Raw genomic sequence first — 20,821 nt, 5'->3', positions numbered from 1 at the left:
TCCTGCAGCTCAGCACATCCTGGTCCCATGGCTGTGCAGTTTTACAGGTTGGGAATTTAGTATTATTAATTAATTACTAAGAATTAATTTGCCCTGCAGACATTGAGACAGAAATAGTGTGTGATCCTCTGGTACAAGAGTGAAGAGTGACACAAAGCATTCTGAAAAGATCACAAATAAACGAAATTTTCTTGTTTTCAGGTGTGTTTATTGTTAGCTCCTTTGTAAACCAGCGCATAAAATTGCCTTTATAGCCAAAATAAGACATGTAAACTTAATAAACACAGACTTGGAAATAAATTATCAGCAGTTTTCTGAAATATCAGATACTTCACACATTGCAATGTTTAAATATCTTAAATTACCACCCATTGCTCAGACTGGGGGAAAGGAATCGTGGTTGCAATGGAAGACTTTAATGTCAGTGATTTCTGCATCAGAGGTGAAGGCCTGAATTGTCAAAGATATTTCAGAGTATTTTGTCCCCTTTTGACAAAAGATCCATCCCTGGCAGTGTCCAGGGCCAGCTTGGATGGAGCTCTGAGCACTGGGACTGTCCCTGTCCATGGGGCAGACTTTAAGGTCTTTTCAACCCAAACAATTCCAAGATTCCATAAAAAAAATACAAAGTTTTCATTAAAAATACAAAATTTTCATTAAAAATACAAAGTTTTCAGCTCGTGCTTGTGCTTCCTCCCAGAGCTGTGCCCTCACTGTGGCAGAGCTCAGCCCAGGAGATTTCCCTGAGGTTCTGGGTGGGGAACATTTGGGTTCTAAAAAAAAAATCTCTATTCTAATAAAATCTGATTTAATGGGATCATTAACAATCACATCAACCCAGTTCCCAGCTGGGCTCTGGTTGGGGGGGGGGGGGGGTTGATACCCTGAGTATTCCTTTGGAATTCATTCCAGTGCCACAAAATCAGGTGGAAATTCCCTGGATGGTGGAAATTCCCTGGATGGTGGAAAAAAAATGGAGGTGTGGAAGGAGGGGGAGGTTGTTTAGGATGGGGAGTTGTGATAAATGGCAGCTCCTGCCTCCTGCCATGGTCCTGAAGGCTGAGAGGAGGCTCAGAGCTGCCTTCACACCAGTGCTCCCAGTGCTCCCAGTTGGCTCCAGCTCCATGGATCTCTCATGGAGTGTTCTCCAGCTGGGCACAGAGAGCAGCAGCAAACATCCCCAGGGCCCTGAAAATTCCTTTTTACTGCAAAATATCCTGGAGGATAAGGATGAGGATGAGGATGAGGATGGTCTGCACACACCACACCCAGCTATTCAGGCAGCCCAAGGCTTTGTGTGCTTGCACAGTGGCACAGAAATAAATACAAATAAATATTAAATAAACCAATTTCTTCTTTAGTCCAATATCCTGGAGGATGAGGATGGTCTGCACACACCACACCCAGCTGTTCAGGCTTTGTGTGCTTGCACAGTGGCACAGAAATAAATACAAATAAATATTAAAGAAACAAAGAATTAAACCATTAAATAATGGAATACCTGAGCAGTCCTTTCAGGAAGTGACTTTCCAAATAAATGATCACATGCAATGGTTTGAACAGTAACTGCTACCCACTGGCCTTGCAAGTCAGTAAATAAATAAATACATAAATAAATAAATAAGTTAAATTAAATACTAAATAGGTAAATAAATAGCAAATAAATAAATAAATATGAAATAAATTAAGGCACAATAATAACACGTAGGACATACAATAATAGCTGCCAGCAACCTGTCAAAACCAGGTTAATGTAACATGATGGATGCTAAAAGTTTAACTCCAATCTGGGGAATTGAGGAGCTGCCAAAATCAGGAGACCACATTCAACTGTTGCAATTAAAAAAAAAAAAAAAAAAAAAAAAAGAGTTATGGCTTCTTAAGAATCTCAAATAGAAACTTTCCTTCTGATTGTGCTTCTGTTCTTGTGCTAATTCATTCTTTGCTTTCTCTAGGAGCTCTGTGCCACCCTCCTGGATCCCTTAGTGGTTATCTGTGAAATAACGACAGAAATTTCATTTACACGTCAATTTACATCAGAATTCTCGGAGTCCCGGCCCCCCCTGGCTGGGTCCTTACCTGCACATGGAGGACCAGTCGCTCCAGGAGGACAGGTAGCAGCAGTCCCTGGCCTGCACCCACACCTGAGCTGGCCCGGGGCTCTGCAGCTGCAGGGACTGCTCCTCTGTGTCGTACACCTGGGGACAGGGACAGCTCCTTCAGTGCCAGCACAGGGGACAGAACCCACCCCAGAGCACCAGGGAGGGGTCACTGAGCCCCCAGCCCAGCCCAGCCCAGCCCAGCCTGGTGTCCCCAAAGGCTCCAACTGCACCCAGGGGGTCCCAGAGGGCTGGGGCTTGGGAGAGCCTGAGCTCAGCTGGAACAGCTGGAAAGGTCAGGACCACTGAGAGAGGGGTCCCAAAGTGTCCCAAACCCACTGAGAGGGGTCCCAAAGTGACCTGAACCCACTGAGAGAGGGGTCCCAAAGTGTCCCAAACCCACTGAGAGGAGTGTCCCAAAGTGTCCCAAACCCACTGAGAGAGGGGTCCCAAAGTGTCCCAAACCCACTGAGAGGGGTCCCAAAGTGTCCCAAACCCACTGAGAGGAGTGTCCCAAAGTGTCCCAAACCCACTGAGAGGGGTCCCAAAGTGTCCCAAACCCACTGAGAGAGGGGTCCCAAAGTGACCCAAACCCATTGAGCTTGGTTCTCTAAATGACCCAAACCCACTGAGGGAGGTGTTCTAAAAAACCCAAACTCACTGAGGGAGATGCTCTGAATAATCCAAACCCATTTGAGGGGTTTGTCCCAAAGAGATCCAAACCCAAATCACCCAAACCCACTGAGCTTGATGTCCCAAAGTGACCCAAACCCACTGAGCTTGGTGCTCTAAATACCCAAACCCCAAACCTAAACACTCATTAAACAAAGGGGTCGTTTGTTTATTTGTGTTTTTCTCCTTTTCCTTCATTTCCCAGAGTGGGAATCCCAAAAAGCAGAAGTTGCTCCTGCTCATGATGGGGCACAAGGAGCATCCCCAGCCCTGGCATTTCCCTCCCGAAAGGGTGGAGGAGCCAACGCTGCTGAAATCAGGGACTGAGCCCCATCTGCTGGTCCGGCCTGGATCATTCCCCAGCAGGAAAAATTCCCGGGTTTAATCACCTGGAAAAACTGGGATAAACCTGGGATAAACCTGGGATAAACCTGGGATAACCATTCCATGTGTCTGCTCTCCTCAGTGCTGGGTGGGGAAGGGCAGCACTGGGGCTCTGTGGTTTTCCCAGTTCTTTTCCAAGCCAAGTTTTGTGTCCAAGTTACTCTTGCAGATTGAACCCTGACACTGTGAATTAATTTCATTAATTAATTGGGAATCAAGGGGGAAAAGACCAGAATCCATAGAAATGCTCCCAGAGGAGTGACTGATTTCTGATTTCCAATTCACCTCTAAATTCTGAGCTACCCAGCTGTGAACAACACACAAGGAAATTCGTGTCACAGGTGCTGGGCTTCTGGGTTTGGAAATTGGGATTTTCCCACATCAGGCCCTCCTCAGCCTCCTAATGAATTAGTAAACACAACTGTGCAATGCTGGACAGGATTTTCTGTCCTCAGTTGCCTCAGGGATCTTCCTGCTCATGGACCTGGAAAAGGTTTTTCCTGCCAGGGTAGAATTTGCTGCTTTTGAGGGCTCAGCACCTTATTTTAATTTTAATTTTTTTTTTTATTTTAGCTCATTATTCTTGCATACAAAACTGAAATTATTTATACTATTCAAGCAAGAAAATTGTGTTTCTACCTGGTATTTGTGTTTCTTTGCTTGTCTTTTAACTTTGACCTTGAAAGTCAAAGGGAAGTAGGAGTTTGGGGTGCTCCAGGTTCTGGGATATGTCCAGGTCACTGTTCCATTGGTGGCCACGTACTGACACTGGGGAGGGTCAGGCTTTACTGCAAGAGAAAACACAGAGAATTAATTCATATTAACAATTTAATGGCGAATATTGGGGTGTTCCTGGTGCTGGTTTTATGGGAATGAGTTTTGGGAGCCTCCAGGTAGACAGAGGAGTAGACTTGAGGTGTAAAAATTGCCTTGGGTGCTTTTAATGGAAAATTAGCACATTCCTAGACTCAATCTGGATAAGATCCTTCTTTTTTTTTTTTTTTTTTTGGTCTGGAGGTTGCAGAGGGCTCTGCTGGACACACAGGAATATTTTCAACCCCTGCTGACCATGAATCCATTTAGGAAAACCTTTGTTTCATTGGGATTGTGCCTCATGTTCCAACTCAGAGTTATTATTCCTGTCCCTTCCCATGAACCTGCCCATGTAGGAATGGCTGAGGAGGGAAGGATCCACAGCCTGGAGCAGCTCTCAGACAGGAGAACTGCTGGAATAATCTGCTGGATTATTCCCTGCCTGTTGGAGTCAGAAAGTCAGGAGTCAGGAGAAATCAGAGTGCAGGGATTGAATTAAAGTCTTTGAATGGAAGGAGTAAGTGAAGAGATGGAGTGAATAAATAAGGAAATGGAATAAGTTTTAAGTGCTTTTAGTGAGTAAAATGTCTTAAATGCCTGAAAAATAATAAATATTCTAGTGAAGGTTAAAAAACACACTGGTGTTTGCTTAGAGGCTCCAAGAACCTGGCTCCAGACATAATAGAATTAAGAATATTGCTGACATTTTTCAGTTAGAACAAGACAGGCCATGAACATAGTTTATACATAGCCTGGTGTGCTAAAAAACTAAAATTCTAACAGGTTAAGGAGCAGTGGTCTGAGTTTGTGCCTTAGCTGGTTGGAAAGTTTTTATAAAATAACATTAATTAGGGAGAGGTGGTGCTCTGTGCCATGGCTGTATCCATGTGCATTTTGGTATTGTATTTTGCCACTGCTTTGCTTTGTTTTTTCTTTTAAGACTGATGTGCTTCTGCAATAAATAACTTTATAGCAACTATTAATTGCTTAGCTTTTAAAAAAAAAATATATATATAACCCAGCAGTGTGGGTGCCCAAGAGGCACCTGGAAGTTTTCCTAAACCTCACCACACCTGCCCTGTCCCACAGAGCCCTTCCCAGCCGTGCCCATCCTCTGGGGACATCCAGGAGCTGTGGCTCTTGGGCCACTCGAGGTCACAAGGCAGGAAGATGCTGCTGCTTCACTTCCTCATCCTCTTCCAGGCTGTTCCTGTAACTGGGGCTGGGTGGGCATTTACAGAGCACAGGGCAGGGATTCCCAGGGCTGGGCTGAGCCCTGGCAGTGACAGCACAGGGTTAAAATATTTCTAAAAATCCTGGGAATTGCATCCAATGGATCCAGGGGGCTGGGAAAGGGAACTAAGCCCTGGGAAGGAATATTGAGATTTGGCTTTTCTGGATCATGTGAAGCTTCACCTGTGTAATCATCATGTGATCAATGATATGATTGTTAAATGTAATGATTGGTAATTGAATAGAATTATTGTTTAATTGTGGTAAGAATCATAAGAAATGATGTGATCATAACAAGAATCATGAGAAAGGATATTTGGTGGGGCTTAATGAAAATTATAAGAATTCATGCTTGGATAAAATCAATGTATCCAATAGAACAATATGGGTTTAATAATTAATATCTAGTTATATAACAAAAAGAGAATAAAAACATGGGATCCACGTTGGAGTCAGATTTGGGTGTGCACCCCTGATTCCCAGAACTCCTCAATAAAATCACCGTGGGATGATGTATTTCAGGGCAAACAGCAGCAAACAAAATAAAACTGCAAAGGAGAAAGGAGCTCCCCCCCGGCGTTGGGTACTCACGGATGTCCCTGATGAAGAAGCTGCAGGTGTAGTTCTCGTACTCCACCACGTCAATGGCCTCCAGGAAGATGTCGATGGGCTGGAGCTCCTCAGCGAAGGGACAGAAGTTGTGCTGCTGGCACTGCGCTGTGAAGGTGGTCAGGGCCCCCTCGGTGACAGCCACGGGGCTGCTGCAGGACACGCCAGCCTGGGGGCTGTGACACAGCACGGACAGCGCTGGGAGGGATGGTCTGGACTGGGAATTCTGGGCTGTACTGGGAATTCTGGCCTGTACTGGGAATGCTAGACTGTACTGGGAGGGATGGTCTGTACTGGGAATGCTAGATTGTACTGGGAATTCTGCTCTGTACTGGGAATTCTGGTCTGTACTGGGAGGGCTGGTCTGTACTGGGAGGGATGGATTGTACTGGGAATGCTGCTCTGTACTGGGAGGGATGGATTGTACTGGGAGGGCTGGTCTGTACTGGGAGGGATGGATTGTACTGGGAGGGATGCCCTGTACTGGGAATTCTGGTCCGTACTGGGAATTCTGGTCTGTACTGGGAGGGCTGCTCTGTATTGAGAGTGCTGGATTGTACTGGGAGTGCTGGTTTGTGGTGGGAGGGCTGGATTGTACTGGGAATGCTGGTTTATACTGGGAGTGCTGGTTTGTGGTAGCAGTGCTGCTCTGTGCTGGGAATGCTGGTTTATACTGGGAGTGCTTCTCTGTACTGGGAATTCTGCCCTGTGCTGGGAATGCTGCTCTGTACTGGAAGTGCTGGTTTATACTGGGAATGCTGCTCTGTGCTGGGAGTGCTGGTTTATACTGGGAATGTGCTGCCATAACCACAACACCTGAGGCAATGTTTTGCTTTGCCTGCTGCAGGAAAGGCTCAGTGGGAGCTGTGACATTCCCAGCACTGTGGGATGGATTTGTGTCATTAATTCAACCCCTGCCTCAGCAGAAGGAATTAATATTTAAACCCCAAACCAAGCATCTCACATTTCTCATTTCCACCATCCCGTGGCAAGCTCCAGTTTCCTCCTTTGTGCTTTGCCCTCTCCCAAACCCTGCTGAAGGATTGAGGGCTGAGAAATCTCCCCAGGAGCCCCCAAATCCCCAGCTGAGCCTGGCTCTGGTTTTACTCTCAGCCAGCTGAGCCCCTTGGCAGCTCTCAGTCCTCTCACAGGCTGGGGGGGTGACCTTTGCTGGAGCACTCCACGTTTTGGAGAACCCTCCCCTTGGAGCAGTGGGAGGCAGGAAATCCCCCCAGGGTTCCCAGGAGCCGTTTCCCTGGGGTTTCTGCAGGGTTCCTCAGCACAGGCTGCTCGGGGGCCGTGTGCTCTGCCCTGGGAGCAGCCTCCCACTCCATTCTGCCCTGGGAGCAGCCTCCCACTCCATTCTGCCCTGGGAGCAGCCTCCCACTCCATTCTGCCCTGGGAGCAGCCTCCCACTCCATTCTGCCCTGGGAGCAGCCTCCCACTCCATTCTGCCCTGGGAGCAGCCTCCCACTCCATTCTGCACTGGGAGCAGCCTCCCACTCCATTCTGCCCTGGGAGCAGCCTCCCACTCCATTCTGCCCTGGGAGCAGCCTCCCACTCCATTCTGCCCTGGGAGCAGCCTCCCCACTCCATTCTGCACTGGGAGCAGCCTCCCACTCCATTCTGCCCTGGGAGCAGCCTCCCACTCCATTCTGCCCTGGGAGCAGCCTCCCACTCCATTCTGCCCTGGGAGCAGCCTCCCACTCCATTCTGCACTGGGAGCAGCCTCCCACTCCATTCTGCACTGGGAGCTCTGCTTCTTTCTGGCCTGGCTCCACTTCCTCTCTGCCCTCCACCAAACGTTTTGCTATTGCTTAAGTTACTCAGGGCAAGCTGCTCCAGCCCACTTGGAGTCATTCCTTTTTCAAGGTTTTTCTTCATTTCTGAGCAATTTCCGTGCCCTCGTGAAGTGAACTTTTGTCCCGCTAATGACTCAAAGCGTTTTGGGGATGTTCACGCTTGGAAAAGAGATCTCCCCCACATCTTGCATGCCCCTAAAAGCCAAAAATCCTGCACAGAGCAGCACCAAGGGCTGCTCTGGGAGGTGCTGAAGGGAAGTGCAAGCTCTTACCCTTGCAGGCTTCTGATGGTGAACTTCACATTTGGGCTCGTATTTTCTGTCATCCAGGAACACGTGAAAATTCCAGAGTAGTTCTTTGCCTCACACTTCAGAAATGTCTTATTGGACTCTAGACAGGGAAAGAAAGAAACCAGAAGTTATTTGCTCTTCTCTGCCAAAACAGTCAAGGCAGACAGAGAGATTTCATAAATTCACAGATTCCCTAGCAGGAGGGACTCAAATACAAGGCTCAGATGAGTGAAGTTCATGCAGAAAATGCAAAACATCCCAGGCTTGTGCCAGGGTTAGTCCTGAGTGGAGAGGCCCAAAAGGCAGAACTTCAAACCTGGGTCAGGCTCAGCTTCTGTCCAATCCCAGAACCCTGGAATCTCCTGAGCTGGAAGGGACCCACAAGGATGATGGAGTCCAACCCCAAGGGTCCCAGCCTGGGCATCCCTGGGTGCTCCTGGAGCTCTGGAATTCCCTGGGGAGCCTGGGCAGTGCCCAGCACCCTCTGGGGGGGATGAACCTTTCCCAAAATCCATCCCAGCCCAGCTCCAGCCCTTCCCTGGCTGCTGTCACATAACCCTGGTTTTCCAAACCAATTCCTCCCATCCCTCCACCCTATCAGCCTAGAAAATCCCAAATAAATCCCATGGCACCCAATTCCTGTTTGCTCTCCCCAGAGCCACAGGAGCCACGATTTATTTGCCCCTTTCAGCAAAGCTTTTGAAGAGAATCCTTTCCCAAGGACATTTCCCAGAGCCTCACAGAGCTGAGCAGGGACAGACCCAACATTTCAGGGGCTTTACCTTCAAAACTTTTGAGGATCCACCTCACCATGTGGCCCTGGGAGTTGATTTTGGCAATGAGGAGGAGGTGGGAGCTCAGCACCTGGTGGCTCTGCTGGCTCAGGCAGGTGTAGTTTCCAGCATCTGGGAATTCCTTCACTGCAGCCCTCAGAGTCTTCCCTTCTTGTTTCCATTCCGAGTCCTTTTCCCAGTAAACTCCTTCCTCTGAGGTGTCACAGGTGAGCTCCACGCTGGTGGCCGGGGCCTCGGTGTCCCACTGGGATTCTATGACAAACACTGGGAATGGCAAAAGGAAAAATCAGGAGCAAGGGGGGAAAGCTTGGGCTGAGCCCTTCCCTTCCAGTCTCCTGTGAGCTCTGGGTGAATCCCAGTCAGCACAGAGGAGAAACACCCAGAAACCTGCTGGAGTCACAAAGTCAGGAGGGTGTCTGGTTTCTACAGAGAGAAATCAGAGTGCAGGGATTGAATTAAAGTCTTTGAGTGGAATGAGTAAGTGAAGAGATGGAGTGAATAAATAAGGAAATAAATGGAATAAGTTTTAAGTGTTTATAGTAAGTAAAAGGTCTTAAATGCCTGAAAAATAATAAATATTCTAGTAAAGGTTAAAAAACACACTGGTGTTTCCTTAGAGGCTCCAAGAACCTGGCTCCAGACATAATAGAATTAAGAATATTGCTGACATTTTTCAGTTAGAACAAGACAGGCCATGAACATAGTTTATACATAGCCTGGTGTGCTAAAAAACTAAAATTCTAACAGGTTAAGGAGTAGTGGTCTGAGTTTGTGCCTTAGCTGGTTGGAAAGTTTTTATAAAATAACATTAATTAGGGAGAGGTGGTGCTCTGTGCCATGGCTTTATCAATGTGTATTTTGGTATTGTATTTTGCCATTGTTTTGCTTTGTTTTTTCTTTTAAGACTGATGTGCTTCTGCAATAAATAACTTTATAGCAACTATTAATTGCTTGGCTTTTTTAAAAAAAACAACATAACCTGGTAGTGTGGGTGCTCAAGAGGTTTTCCTAAACTTGACAAAACCTGTCAAATATTGAATATAAATGGGCAGAAAATACTCAGCTCTGGGAAGTCTGGAAGTCTCCCAAATTCCCTATGGACACAGGCAAAGCAAATCTTCAAAGCCAAAGTTTTCAAACAGATTTGCTGTTTTCAGCATCAAATCCCTCCCAGGGATCCCCCAGAATAAATATTATTTTTAATATAAAGATATGGGGGAAATTCATTGAAAGAGAGGACAATCTGAATTTAGCCCAATTTTCAGATCAATTATTCAAAAGAATTTTTTATTACCTACCCTGTATTTTTACAAATGGATTTACATTTAAATTCTTTACCAGAGAAGTTGATAAACCATTTTTTAATTTTTATATATTCAGAAATATATTTGCTTTTTCACAAGTCATTCTTCCCTTGGTTTTTTTAGGGCTGTTCCCTAAGTCACAGTTTTTGCATCCAGACTTTGTGACTGAGACTTTGAACAGCAGGAGAAGGAATAGGAAATAAAACCATTGCTAAAGCAAAGATTGCAAATGTGCTGTTGGAAGGCATTTTAGGACTTTTAAATATTTTTCCATTAACTCCAATTAATTATTGTCAAACTAATAAACATACAGCCTTGGCCTGAGACACTGGAGTTAACAAATTCTGTGCTAGTGGCCACAATTATAATTCAATACAATATATATAATATTTAATATATATATATAAAATATTATACAATTATAAAGTTTTAGATCTGACTAAATTGAGACTTCTTTACCATTTTCCTGCAGTTTCCACTGGGCACTTTCCAGTAGAGCAGCAAAGGAAAGCAAGGACAGTAAGGCACAGAGGAGGTGAGACATCTGTAAGGGGAAAAAATAAAAAAATAAAAACCTGATTAAACTCGCTGAGGTTGGCTGAGTGTGCTCCAAAGTCAGGCAGGGTGACAAGGACACAGAATCATTTCCAGGAACATCCTCCCATCCTGAGAACTCTGGGACTCCATAAAAATGAAATCTCAGCTTTGTGCTGGAGCTGGAGCTGTGATTTTGATCCACTTGGGATTCTCATCCCAAGGCAGTTTAGAGAAGGTGCTGAAACCCAAAAGCCTTAAAGAAAGCTTCCAAATTTGAGTCATGAAGTTAAAAATCACGAGTGTGTAGTTAAAGTGTGTAATTTCACAGGGTGAAACGTTTTAAATGTCAAGTTTTAGGATATTGTAATAGATGTGAGACAAGATGAATGTTCTTGGGCATTGTCTCTTTCCTCCTTCTTCAGAATTTCAAGCAGCAGATTTTAGTTAAATAAAAAAATCTTGCACTGCAGGTCACAAGTGTTGAATTATCAAATCAAAAGTATAAACAATATAAATATTAACTCCCAATTAAATAAATTAAGAGGGAATGGTGTGAGTGGATCTGGGCTGGTCCTCAGTGATTCCACCATTCCCCATGACCAAGGCACTGCCCTAAAGGCTCAATGGGCACCAAATTCCATCCACCCAAAGCCTCCCTTTGGATCAGCACTTCCATAAAAACAAGAGTTTGTGGATAAACCCCAGGATTTTGCTGGATTTTGTCTCCATCATCTCTGAACAAAAAAAAATGAGAGCAGAGCCAATACCCAGGGCAGAGCTGGTGCCAGCACCTGCCTGGCTGCTGCAGTTCTAGTCCTAGGTCTAGTCCTAGTCCTAATTCCAGTCCTAATTCTAGTATCTGACTGCTGCAGTTCTAGTCCTAAATCTAATCCTAATTCTAGTCCTAATTCTAGTATCTGACTTCTCCAGTTCTAGTCCTAATTCTAGTTCTAGTACTAATTCTAGTCCTAAATCCAGTCCTAATTCTAGTCTTAGTCCTAATTCCAGACCTAATTCAGTATCTGACTGCTTCAGTTCTAGTCCTAATTCTAGTCCTAGTCCTAATTCCAGTATCTGACTGCTGCAGTTCTAGTCCTAGTTCTGGTATCCAGCTGAGCTCTCACAAGGCTGATCTCAGAATAATCTCAGGCAAAATTCCTCCTGGATTCAGCTCTGCCTGCTGGGAGTGGAGGTCATTGCTGTTGTATCTCCAATATATAAATGGATTTTTATCCTGAATTTGTTCTAAATTTTGTTCCCAGAACTCTCCATGAAACACCAAACACCTTTGCCAAATATTGTCATAAACTACTGGGTGCATCAAAACTTTCACTGCAATTATTTAGATGCACTTCCAGACCTTTTGAAACTGGAGAGTAAACCAAATAGCTCTAAAAATATGGGATATTCCTATTAGCAGTGCACTGTTTCATTACACTCTTAGATTTCAGGCAGGAGTAGCTGGAATTTCCAAGAGAAAGATTCATTTTCTTTCTGAAAGTTGCTGTCACAGAAACATGATATTCATGTCACCACACTTCATAAACCTGAAACTGAACTTTCAAACATCAAAACACCAGCTCACACTGGGGGAGAGCAGTGGGACTTGTGCCTTCTCTTCCATTCATCACCATTAAAACCTCCAAAACTGAAAAGTTTCTCCTGCTTTGAGGGAGAAGCTTCATGATTCAGATTGTTGATGAAAACAGCCAACAATTAGCACGGGATTTATTCACATTCTAGATGTGGGAGAGCACTTCCTCCCCCATCTCAAAATTTTATTGAAAAAAATTAACCACAAATAAAGTCAGTTTCTGAACAACACCCAGTGAGTGCCTGAGCACTTGAGAAATGAGAATATTGCAGCTCCAAACGTTCAGGGAATGGCAGATGGAACAGTTTGGGTTGGAAAGGGACATTCAATCCCACCCCAGCCATGGCAGGGACCCTCCCACCGTCCCAGGGTGCCCCAAATCCCAATGTCCAGCCTGGCCTTGGGCACTGCCAGGGATCCAGGGGCAGCCACAGCTGTGCCAGCCCTGCCCACCCTGCCAGGGAACAATTCCTGCCCCAAATCCCAATAGAATTGATATTATTGCAGTATCCAGCCCTGCCCTCTGGCACTGGGAGCCATTCCCTGTGTCCTGTCCCTCCATGCCTTGTCCCCAGTCCCTCTCCAACTCTCCTGGAGTCCCTTTAGGTCCTGCCAGGGGCTCTGGGCTCTCCCTGGGTCCCTCTCCTGCCCAGGTGAGCACCCCCAGCTCTCCCAGCCCAGCTCTGAGGCTCCTCTGCACTGTCCAGCTCCTGCTGCTGTTGGAGACCCCAGGGCAGGAGGTTCTGCAGGTGGGGTCTCACCTGAGCACAGGGGCACAGGGCTGATGTCCCTGGGTGTCCCCTCTGTGTCCCCTCTGCTCTGCAGCTCCAGGGCTGGCACTGAGCCCCGGATCCTCCCCTGAGAATCTCCAGGTGATTCCTGCCAGGAAGGACTCTGGACCTCAGGCAGGGCAGGCCAATGGAACAGAACAGAACAGAACAGAACAGCCATAAAAAGGAGCCTGGCAACACTCCCAGCCCAGAAACACCAATTCTGGTCCAATAAAAGGATGATTATTGCCTGGTGACACAGGTTACAACTCCAGGAATATTTACACGTGTACATCACGTGCTAAACCTTACGAGGATATGAACAATGCCATGAAAAAAAAAAACAAACCTAACAACTATTTCAATCCACTCTCAAATAAATCATGTTAATTTTTCCTTAGCTCTATCTGCCAGCTGAGTAAAGAAGAAATGAGTTCTCACCATTGTCTGGGAAGGCTCTGGCTGGAGCTGCAGCTCAAGGTTGGCTCTGAGATGTGAAGGAAACAAAGTCTGGTCCCCAAGTCTGCAGAGGAAAGGGGTGCTTATAAATCTCCCCGCCACCACAATACCACAGGATTGCAAAACGCTGGCTCAAGTTCCTATTTTACATTGGGCCACATCTACAGACTGAAAAAAAAAAAATACTTGGGAGTCCCAGGTAAACTTCAATGAGGAAATGAAATTATGAAATTGTAGAACGACCTTTAATGGTTTGCCAGTCATTTCCTTTCCTCGCTGGTTTTCTGTCTCTCGTTGTCTCTTCATCACAGAGGAAGAGTGAAGAGACCAAATAAACTTCCAAAGTCTGATGGGAAACACAGAACCAAGACAGAAAGAGAAAGTTCAATAAACTGAAACTCCTTCTACCTGATAAGCATGAGGGAGATAATTGCATGACCTCTAATCCCAGCTCCCACATCAATCAGAAGGAAAGGGAAAATTCATTTCTAATTGCTGGTTTTGAGTTGTGTTTGTTCTATGAATTGAGACTTAACCAAAAAATAAACAATTAGTTCTATCTCAGAGATAGCTGATATTTGCACATTATTATGCTGCAGTTTTTAAATTTAGACCTCAGGCATAAGAGCCCTGTGCTTTTAAAATGAGGAAAGACTGTGTGGATTTTTTTTTTTTTTTTTTTTTTTTTTACTATTTGTGAATACAGTTCTCATTATTTGCCAGGCAAGCCAAAATACTCTGCTTATAAAAGAAAAACAAAACAAAACAAAACAAAACAAAGGTTTGAAACTCAACCTGACAAACTTTTCCCCGGGTGCTTTCCAGGGGTAGGATTCTCACAGTGCAGGAATTATGGTGCCAGAATCCAGGAATGGAGTGGTGGTGCCTGTTCCTTTGTGGTAGAATTCCAGGATGGTTTGGGTTGGAAGGGAGGGACCTTAAAAATCATCCCCTCCCACCCCTGCGATAGAATTGATATTATTGCAGTATCCAGCCCTGCCCTCTGGCACTGGGAGCCATTCCCTGTGTCCTGTCCCCCCATCCCTGTCCCCAGTCCCTCTCCAGCTCTCCTGGAGCCCCTTTAGGTCCTGCCAGGGGCTCTGAGCTCTCTCTGGATCCCTCTCCTGTGCCAGGGAAAAATCCCTTCCCAAAATCCCATCCAGCCCTGCCCTCTGACAGTTTTCAGCCATTCCCTGTCCTGTCCCTCCAGGCTGGCACAGGTAAGGGATGTGACAGCAACGGGGTCACCCTCACCAGCCCCAGGCTCTGCATGCCCAGGTGGCCCTGGTGACTCCCTGCCCATCCCCGAGTGCCCAGCCTGCTCCTCAAACACGGGAATTCCCTGGGCCAGAGCTCTGGGCACAGCTGGGCACGGCTGGGGCTGCAGCTCTGAACTGAGCAAAGCTGCTCCTGTCACATCCCAGGGGGGTCACAGCTCCATTCCTGGCACAGAACTGAGCAAAGCTGCTCCTGTCACATCCCAGAGGGGTCACGGCTCCATTCCTGGCACAGAACTGAGCAAAGCTGCTCCTGTCACATCCCAGGGGGGTCACAGCTCCATTCCTGGCACAGAACTGAGCAAAGCTGCTCCTGTCACATCCCAGGGGGGTCACGGCTCCATTCCTGGCACAGAACTGAGCAAAGCTGCTCCTGTCACATCCCAGGGGGGTCACAGCTCCATTCCTGGCACAGAACTGAGCTGAGATCTGGAGCAGTGATGGAAAGAACAAACCCAAAGGGACCCAGAGCATTCCAGGTGACAAAGCTGTCCCCTCCTCATCCTGGCCCCTGGGAAAGCAACTCAAAGGAGGCTGTGCTGGACATTTCCCAGCTCACCTGGTCCTCATTCCAGGAGCACATTTTGGAAACTCGGGGGACAGTGACCCCGTCCCCTCCTGCTGCAAATGGGAGAAAGAGCCCAGTCCAAGCTGAGGTTGGGCACAAATTTGTTCCCATTTAAGACGATTTTCAGTATCCAAAATCCCTTTTTGGGTGTAAGGCAGCAGTGATGGGAATCTGGGAGCTGGGCTCAATGACAAATAAAGGCAGGAGTGAGCTCATGTGCATATTTCCTGCTCCTCATCTCCCCTTTTCTGCACGAAAGAGTCACAGTGATTAATGCAGAGCTTAGCAAAGGTCTTTGAGTGCCTGCTGGCTTCTGAAACACGAACAGTTACTAATTAATACAAATAAACACCTAATCATTAATCCAAATGCACACTTGCAGTGTGTGTTTGCATCAAGTCCCAGCACACATGGAGTGATTTGGTGCCCAAACTTTATCCCAAGGATCCCAAAAAGCAGTCCCGGAGCACAGACACCTCTGGGTGGAACTTCCACGATGGGATGGTTTCCTGTGATCCATCAGAGGAATTTTTAAATATTAAAACATAGAGATTGTGAAAAGCTCTTTCGATGACAGCCTGGTTTTCCACTATGAGCTCATTGATTCTGAAGGGGAAATTTGGAGGGGAGCAGCTTCTCCCCATTTCTTATTCTGCTTCCCCTATGACAGAGAACGTGCAAACCGTGTCCATGCCTTGCTTTAAAATGCCAAGGAAAAACTCCTTTTTGGCAGAAAAGACCCATTTGAAAACAGGTTTCCTTCCTTAGCATTTTTGCTTTGAGGAATGATAAAGAAATCATCCCAGTCCAGGGAAAAAAAAAAAAAAACCCTTGTGTAACTTAGGGAGAAGGAATAATTTTATAAAGTGTATAACCTGTATGATTCCTTTCTCTGGAATTCCCTTCAGCACTTGCTGGTTTTCCATGGTAGAATAATGCCAGAGATGAATTTTTATTCCCAGGATTTTTAATGCAGTAGCACTGAGAAGGGAACACTGTTCTTTATCTGTAATTCTATATATCATTCTAGAATTCTTAATCTGTAATTCAGTCATTTATGTGAATTTATGTGAATTATATTAATGTACCAATGAATTTTCCCAAAAAATTCCCATTAAGCCACTCCATGGAATCACTGAACCAAGCTCCAGCCTCGAGAAAAATACAAAACAACGCAGGGGAAAAAATATCCAACCTCACCTCCTGGTCCTGCTCCCTTCTGCCCCAGGACCCCACAACTCCCAGAGCTTTGGGTGTCTCTGCACAAACTCCTGGGTTGGAGACAGCACCAGAGGGATAAAAAGAACAGGAAGAGCCAGAAAGGTCTTGCACAAGGGGTTTTGAAGAAAGGCAAAGCCAGGTGTGACATTTCCCAAGGGGTTTAGGAACCAAATCTCATTTTCTACAGTGAATGACTCTGTAGAGTCAATGGGGTTTGGGTGCTTCAATCCATGAGATGCTTTTGTAAATCATTAAATTCATTAAATCATTGAATCAGCAAATGTGGGGCAGGGAATTGGAATTTCTGGTGGATTTATTCAGAATTGGAGTTGTCAATCCTGTCAGGCACAGGAACAGAGGGAATTGTCCCCAGGGCATGCACAGGGGGATGGTTCAGTGCTGCTGCAAAGGGCAGTGCAGACCAGTGCTCCATCATAAACCTGAGATCAACCCACACTGAGATAAACCTGACTCTGAGATCAACTCACACCAAGATAAACCTGACACTGAGATAAACCTGACCCTGAGATCAACTCACACTGAGATCAATCTAACATTGATATAAATCTGATATTGATATAAACCTGACCCTGAGATCAACTCACACTGAGATAAACCTGACACTGAGATCAATCCAACATTGATATAAATCTGATATTGATATAAAGCTGACACTGAGATCAGCCTGACACTGATATAAACTTGACATTGATATAAACCTGGTATTGATATAAATCTCACAATGAGATCAATCTGACATTCATATAAACCTGACATTGGTATAAATCTGACACTGATATAAACCTGACATTGGTATAAATCTGGCATTGATAGAAACGGACATTGAGATTAACCTGGCACTGAGATCAATCTGACATTGATATAAACCTGATACTGAGAAAAATGAGACACTGAGATCAATCATTGATTTATCAACATTGATATAAACTTGACATTGAGATCAATCTGACATTGATATAAACCTGACCCTGAGATTAACCTGACACTGTGATCAATCTGACATTGATATAAACCTGACCCTGAGATTAACCTGATACTAAGATTAACCTGGCACTGTGATCAATCTGACATTGATATAAATCTGGCATTGATAGAAACCTGACACTGAGCTCAATCTCACACTGATATAAACCTGGCACTGAGATTAACCTGGCACTGAGACCAGTCTGACACTGAGATTAACCTGGCATTGATATAAACCTGACACTGAGTTCAATCTCACACTGATATAAACCTGGCACTGAGATAAACTTGGCATTGATATAAACCTGGCACTGAGATTAACCTGGTATTGAGATTAACCTGGCACTAAGATCAGTCTGACATTGATATAAACCTGACACTGAGATTAACCTGGCACTGATATAAACCTGACACTGAGATTAACCTGGCACTGAGCTCAATCTCACATTGATATAAACTTGGCACTGATCTGAGCCTGGCACTGATCTGAGCCTGGCACTGAGCTGAGCCTGGCACTGAGCTGAGCCTGGCACTGAGCTGAGCCTGGCACTAAGCTGAGCCTGGCACTGAGCTGAGCCTGGCACTGAGCTGAGCCCCCCAGGTGCCCTCTGGGCTGTTCCCGAGCTCTCTCCAGCCCCGGGCTCTGTGACTCTCCGTTCCACCATCAGCGGCGCCGGGGCCACGCTGCAGTGCCGGGGTGGGGAAATAACATTGCAAACTGAAAGTCAAGGGAAAAGCCCAGTAAATTCATTTCATTGACTCAAATTCGAGCAGCATTTTCTTTGTCTGACACCTCCTAGAGAAGGAGTTTTCAGACAAAGCCAAGCCAGGCCATTCCAAGCCCGAGGAGAATTTGGACAATGCTCTCAGGGACGGGGTGGGCTTGTTGGGGTGTCCAGGAGTTGGGCTGATGGTCCTTGAGGGTCCCTTCCAGCCCAGAATATTCCATGAGTCTGTCATTCAAGCACTCGGAGATATACCTGGAAGAAAAAGGAAGTCATGAACAACTTCCTATTTTGCTATTAATTATTAATGTAGAAATATTTCTTTCATGCTAAATCCTAAACTGAGAATAGGGGTACCAGGAGAAGGGATTCAGGAGTTCACAGGAAGATTCAATGCCCAAGAAGGATCCAGGCATCTTGTTACATCATTTTTTATCTGTCAGAAAATTCCAAGTTCCTCAAGGTGGGGAAAAGAAACTTTAAATTATGTAATAAGAGCTCTGACACCTCCCATGACTGTGAGGGACTGAGGTCATCCAAGACCATCTATTTAGAAAGCAAAAACTTTTCACCAGCGAACCACTGAAGCATCCCTGAACCTCTGAAAGGCAAAGAAAATTTTGGAATTACGGCAGGGGTTGCTCTGTGACATCCCACTCACTCCTGTAACCCCTTTGCTGCAGTCGCGTTGTGACAAACGGGACAACGCTGTCACCAACCCCTTAAAATTCACATTAAAATTCAAATCTGACATGGGAAGGTTTGCAGAACCCACGGCAGAAGAGGAGGGATTGTGGAATGGCAAATCCTCCTCCAGCTCAGTTTTGTACCACCACACATTCCTGAACCGGGACTGGGAAAATTTCGGTGCCAACAGCTCAGGAATTGTGACAATTTGTGTGTCACAATTGTGACAATGTCCGTGGTCCCCGTGCTGGGCTGTGCCAGGAGCACATCCCTGTTCCTGCAGCTCCCTGGCACCGGGCTGAAAAGCTGTGAATAATTCCGAGTGAGGAGAAAGCTTTGCATGATGAGGGAACTTCCAGCAAGGAGTTTCCCAAGGAGAATGGTGAAACTGCTCGGGGCAGGGATGATGAGGATGTGCCTGGAGTTGCTCATTTTGGGAATTGGGCTCCCTTGCTCCTCCCTGTGCTGTGACATCACCCTGATTAAACACCTCGACAGCCCCAGAGAAAAAAAAAAAAAAAAACCAAAAAACTCTCCTTCACTCAGGTGGAAGAATTGACTCATGCCAGGAAACTGCTGGGGTATTTGTCATTATCTATTTTATATATATATATATATATATAATATAAAATATATATTATATATAAATATATCTAAATATATATAAATATTTATTTTATATATATAATATATATAATATTATCTAGATGCACATTATATATTTCATAAGCTTTTCTATATTTATTATCTAGCCATAAATTCAGGAGGTCCTAGAATTTCTAAGGCAAGGGAGAAGCAGCAGGAAAATGTCCTGGAATTTCTGAGTTAAGGGAGAAGCAGCAGGAAAAGATTCTGGAATTTCTAAGGCAAGGGAGAAGCAGCAGGAAAAGGTTCTGGAATTTCTAAGTTAAGGGAGAAGCAGCAGGAAAATGTCCTGGAATTTTTGAGTTAAGGGAGAAGCAGCAGGAAAAGCCCTGCATTGCAGAATCTCTCCATTAAACACACCCGTGACAAGCTCAGGAATTAAATATTGATATTCTTATGCAACACTTGTTTGTACCTGTGATAAAAAGAATATCGACTTGAAACGTCCTGTTTCAATTTCCTCCACCTCTAATTAATGTCCGAGATTAGGAACTGCTTGGGAGAGCTTTGCTCTGGCAGTTGTAACAACAAATTCCTTTGTCAGGGGAATTATTGTTTGCAAAGGAGCTTCAATCCTGATTGGCATCAATCCTGGGATCAGGTCTGGAGAGTCCAGCAGAAAATCACTTTCACCAGAGAGTGCAGCCCAGTATAAACCAGTATAAACCAGTTCCTGGTGTACTGGGAGGGGATGGAGCTCACTGGGGACGAGAATTTTTTTTTTCTCAACGTGATTTTAACCAACACACTGCTCCAGTGTTCTGAGCATCCTCATGGAAGGATCTTCCAGCTGGATCTGCAGGGAATTCCCTGAAAGGGCAGGATGTGGTCAGCACAGTGAGCTGGAAAAGCTCCAGGGACCTGGAAAAGCTCCAGGGATCCAGAGCTGCTCCAGGGGTCTGGAAAAGCTCCAGGGATTCAGAGCTGCTCCATGAACAGACAGGGATGTGGGATGTGGGATTTGGGATGTGGGATGTGACCCAGCCCCATCCCTGGAGTCCCCACCCAGCCCTGCAGAGAATTCTGCACCCAGGGCTGGAATTCCAAGGCCACACCAAGCTCTGAGCTGCTGCAGGGCTGGGAATAAGTGAGGGCAAAGTTTATTGCAGGCTGGGAGGAGGCTCCACACCTTTGTTCACAAATCCTGGCTGCCAGTCCTGAGTTCCCCCTGGGACAATTCTGTAATTGCAATTTAATTGCAGGAGCTGCATCTGCTCTGCCCTTTCCTGACAATTGTTCATGGAGGAGAAATGAGGAGAAAGGAACCCCACAAATATTGTGATATCTGATGCACAAATGTCTCTTTAGAACAACAGGGGAGAGAGAACTTCACTCACTGGCACTGCAGATTTGT

General features: G+C 45.7%; 1 protein-coding gene across 1 annotated transcript; it reads right to left on the bottom strand.

Annotated features, from left to right (window-relative positions):
- Positions 1 to 2,075: 2,075 nt before the first annotated feature.
- Positions 2,076 to 10,544, bottom strand: IL12B (interleukin 12B). Its single transcript, XM_014888291.2, has 6 exons — positions 10,460 to 10,544; positions 8,685 to 8,960; positions 7,885 to 8,002; positions 5,793 to 5,986; positions 3,795 to 3,943; positions 2,076 to 2,198 (listed from the first exon to the last, which is right to left on the bottom strand). Exons 1-6 carry the CDS (start codon positions 10,542 to 10,544, stop codon positions 2,076 to 2,078), a joined length of 945 nt encoding a protein of 314 aa, XP_014743777.2.
- Between the last annotated feature and the right edge of the window lie 10,277 nt (positions 10,545 to 20,821).

This window comes from Sturnus vulgaris, chromosome 15 (genome assembly GCF_052056855.1).
Source record: "Sturnus vulgaris isolate bStuVul1 chromosome 15, bStuVul1.hap1, whole genome shotgun sequence".
Taxonomy (NCBI): domain Eukaryota; kingdom Metazoa; phylum Chordata; class Aves; order Passeriformes; family Sturnidae; genus Sturnus; species Sturnus vulgaris.
The sequence above is the reverse complement of the archived record's forward strand: the minus strand, read 5'-3'. Positions and strand labels throughout refer to the sequence as shown.